Raw genomic sequence first — 4,194 nt, forward strand, 5'->3', positions numbered from 1 at the left:
CCTTGTCGATGCCTCATTCGATTCATCTGTGCAATGGGATGAGGCATGACAGTCCCTGACTCCAAGTGCTTCCCTGAAGATTAAATGTCAGGACAGGTTCATTTCGGATGATGTCTGAATGTAAGTCTTTAGTAATGTGGGATGTTAATCTTTAATATTATTATACTAATATCTAGAAAAACATGTCAGATCATGTAGCTCCTATGCTCTAAACCCTCCCAGGGTTCCCAGCCCCCTCAGGGTAGATGCCCAAGTCCTCTCTGTGGCCCACGGTCCCTGCACAACCTGCCCCATCCCCACCCTGCCCTCCCCTCCTCCCTCTCTCTCCCTCGCTCCCTCCGCTCCAGCCACACGGGCCTCCCAGCTGTTCCTCCAACACGCCAGGCCTGGTCCTACCCCAGGGCCTTTGCAAGGGCTATGCTCTCTGCTGAAGAGCCGTTTCACAGATATCTACACTGCTGGCTCCGTCACCTCCTTCAGATCCTCAGTAAGGCCTTCCCTGATCAAACCACTTAACATTTCCTTCCCCCTCCCTTAGCACTTGTCTCTGTAGGATTTGCCAGCATCCGACACTCCATTTTACACGTTGATTGGATGCTTCACCACTAGACTGTAAACTACACAAGGGCAGGGATTTTTAATTGTCTTTCAAGAAGAGGGTCTGGCACACAGTAGGTGCTCACAAATATTTGCCGGAAGATTGAATGATGGCAGCGATGATCCTTGTGAATCTTGTTCTTGTTCTGGGCACTTAATACATAGTATCCCATTTTGCAGTTGAGGAAACTGAGGCCCGGAAAAGTCAAGTAGACTTGCCCAGTGTCATCAACCCTGCGGTAAATTCTGTGTGACTTCATGCTAGCGTGTGTTAATGATGGGTGTGATGGGGGAGGGAGCATCTCCCACTAGCTCCCCTCCAAGGGACCTACCTTGAACTTGATCTCCTCGTTCCGGAGGACCAGGTTGAAATAGATGCCAGAGTCACGGGAGCTCCCCGAGGGAGCCCCATCTGTGAGTCTCACGAATGCTCCAAGGTCTAGCTTCTCCACATGCTGAGGGCACAGAAGCGGAGGTCTGAGCACTAGGCACCCCGGCTTGGCCACGCCACCCACACCATCTGCTTGGTCTCTGGGGTCGTAGATGGGCCAGGTCTTGATCCCTCATCCCCATTCTTACTTGGCAGTCCCGATTGCTATTGTAGAAATAGAGAGTGAGGCCCTGGAGGCCAGCCCAGAACTTCTTGTAATCCTGGGGACCGAAGATGAAGAAAGAGAAGGATGTGAGGTGGCAAAATGGGCGCCCCGCCGCACCCCCCTTCTGCCTCAGGGCCTCTGCGGCCACTCATCCCCCATCGTCACATGGTTTCCTTTGTGACCTGCTTTAGGTCTCTTAGGAAGGGGCCCCAGCCATGGCCCAGCCTCTGGGGTTGGTGTTCTCTGAGGAAGGGCCAAGGGGACCATGACAGGGTAGGGGACCCAGAGCAGTCCCCTGGCTATGGAGGGGAGCATTCTGAAAGTGAGTCGAGCTAACTGGATTTATGATGTTCCATCCATCCACCCACCCATCCGTCCAACTACTGAGTCATCTAGCCACCCACCGACACACACACACATACTCACCCACCCACACACACACCCACGCTCACACCCACACACATACACACATCCCCCTGTCCCCTGATCCACGGCATAAATATTTGCTGGCATCTCCTTGGCGCCAGGCCCTGGGATAGGTGCTGAGTCTGTAGTTTCAGAATTTCACAAGGTTCTGGACTCTAAGAGGTCTGTAGATTCAGGGGTTCCCCCAGGATTCTGAACTCCAAATGCCCTAACTTTGGAGATCTAAGGGGCTGATACAGATCGGATTGTAAGAGTCTGGGGATTTTGCGCCAGAATGTTCCCTGGCCCCCTACTCTGTAGCCAGCTCTGTCATGGGCACAATAACAAATGGGACGTGATTTCTGTTTTTACATAGGTCATGTTATGGAGGATAGAGAAAGCACAGACACTAAAATCCTCCAGGGAAGAGAAGCTCGGATCCCTGGGGAGGGACAGACCCTGGGCTGTGAGATCACAAAGGAGAGCAGCCTTCCAACTGGAAAACCTGGGAAGGCTTCCTGAAGGAGGAGGCACTTCGATTGGTCTGTAATGATAATGAGCATAGTGCTTATATTGACAGCTACCATCCATCCACCCATCCGTCCACCCACCCATCTGACCATCTATAGATACATCCATACATTTAACTAACACTTACTGAGGACCTACTATGTGCCCGGCACTGTTCCAGATGCTGAGAATACAGGGGTAAATGATTAAACCCAGTATGGTCAGACCTGCTTTGTCATGCACCAGCTACATGCCATTGGACAAGATATTTAAGCTCTCTGTGCCTCAGTTTCCCCACCAATAAAATGGCGATACTAATGGTACCCACCATTGGGAGAACTGGGCAAGTTACTATGTGCAAAGCACCAGTGCGTGCCCTGAGTCAGGTCTTTGGTCTGCTAAGGACTGCCCCTCATGTGGCCGTGACTACGGCCCTATTCTACCCATTTTATGATAGAGGAAACTGAGGCGCAAAGATGGAGAGTCAGAGTGGTGGGTGGGTGACCCTGAGTCTCACATCCTGGGGCCCACAGTCTTTGTTAACCCACCCACCCACACCCACCCACGTATGCTGCCTCTAGATGCTTTCGAGGTGGGCGGTGGCATTTGGGCACAGGGAGACAGAGAAAGGAAGAGAGGACCACGATGACAATGACAATGATGAAGGCAGGGAGGCGGCCAGGGAAAGCAGTGGGGGTGGGTTGGGTCCTATTAGAAGATGAATGAATATGGGGAGTGGGGAGGAGAGACAGGGACTTGGCAGGAACTGAGGGGCTGGGCTTTCTCCTGAGTAAAAGACACACACACACACACTCTCACACACTCACACACGCACTCACACATTCACACACTCACACACTCACACACTTTCTCTCTCTCTCTCTTTCTCTTTCTCTTTCCCCCACCCCCCATGGCAAGTATCTGGTTCTGCCAAATGTGGCCCCCACCAGCTCTTTTTGTCCCTCCATGCAATTGTCCCAACCTTGTTCCCCCGCAGCTGAGGTTCATGACATTAGTTCAAGGCTGGGGGAAGGGGAACTGATTAATTTAATTCCTCATTCCCTGGAGGAAGTCTCTGATCCTGTTTGTGTCCTACAGACAGAAAGAGAGACACAGACAGAAAGACTGAGACCAAGAGAGAGACAGACAGACAAGCAGGGAGAGACAAAGAGGAAGAGACTAAATAAGAGTCAGAGACACAGAGAGGGACACGGACAGACGGACAGATGGGCAGACCCCTTCCCAGCCCCCAACCCGTGTCCTGCCCCGTCCAGCACCCACCCTGCCGCCCTTGGCCAGGTGGGGAGGCTGAGGCTCAGAGAGGTGCCTCGCCCGCCCGGCTGCCCAGCGGTGCCGGGCTCCCACCCCGCCTTACCCGGTCCCGAGGTCCTTTCTTCTCCAGAAAGCTCTCATGGTAGTGCGAGGGCAGGGCATACTTGGGCTTAGGGACCCGGGGTGGGCTCAGGGCTGAGGCCATGGCAGGCCCCGGTCTTTGGCCCGGCCCTTCCCTCCAGTGGGCACCCCACCCCAGCTGGGCTGAGAAGCAGAGGAACAGGCTCCAGGGGAATTTCCCGAGCTCCCTCCCCCGCTCCCTCCCCTGCCTGCACGGGCCGGGCCTGGGCGGGGGCTGGGCCGGGCAGGTCCTGGATCCTAGGGAAGTCTCAGCCTCTCTGGTCTCCCCCAGAGGTCAAGGGGGCCGTGCTGGGGCCCTGGAGTGGAGCAGGGAGCCCTGGGAGGCTTTCAGTGTGGGGCAGAGACTGGGGAGTTGGTGCACCAGGAGGAGGGACCTGTTTCAGCAAAGGCCTGGAAGTGAGTGGAAGGAGTATGGGGCCAGAGTGGCTACAGAGGAAACACGAGGGGACACAACAGGAAGATGACACGGGGACCTGAAATGCCCATTAAGCTGCCTGGATATTAGAATAATTTTGCCTAAATCTACCCCAAAATCTTACGGGGATTCCGATAGGAATTGCATTAAACCTATACATCAGTTTGCGGGGACGCGACATTTTTACTACTGTCAAGTCTTCCAGTCCATGGACGTGGTCTGTCTCTTCATTTGCTTGAATCTTTATGTCTTTCATCA

General features: G+C 53.9%; 1 protein-coding gene across 3 annotated transcripts in view; it reads right to left on the reverse strand.

Annotated features, from left to right (window-relative positions):
• Positions 1-3,689, reverse strand: part of STAP2 (signal transducing adaptor family member 2) — a 7,702-nt gene extending 4,013 nt beyond the window's left edge. For 2 of the 3 annotated variants that reach the window (XM_015599062.2, XM_006904110.3), the window contains exons 1-3: positions 3,484-3,687; positions 1,177-1,248; positions 930-1,052 (exon numbers count right to left, since the gene is read on the reverse strand). In XM_015599062.2, coding sequence (XP_015454548.1) covers positions 930-1,052; positions 1,177-1,248; positions 3,484-3,585 — 297 coding nt within the window. In that variant the 5' untranslated portion in view covers positions 3,586-3,687. Of the gene's footprint in view, positions 1-929; positions 1,053-1,176; positions 1,249-3,483 lie in introns of all 3 variants that reach the window. The other variant, XM_025043357.1, reaches the window with a different exon arrangement.
• Between the last annotated feature and the right edge of the window lie 505 nt (positions 3,690-4,194).

Source organism: Pteropus alecto, unplaced genomic scaffold (genome assembly GCF_000325575.1).
Source record: "Pteropus alecto unplaced genomic scaffold, ASM32557v1 scaffold30, whole genome shotgun sequence".
NCBI lineage: Eukaryota > Metazoa > Chordata > Mammalia > Chiroptera > Pteropodidae > Pteropus > Pteropus alecto.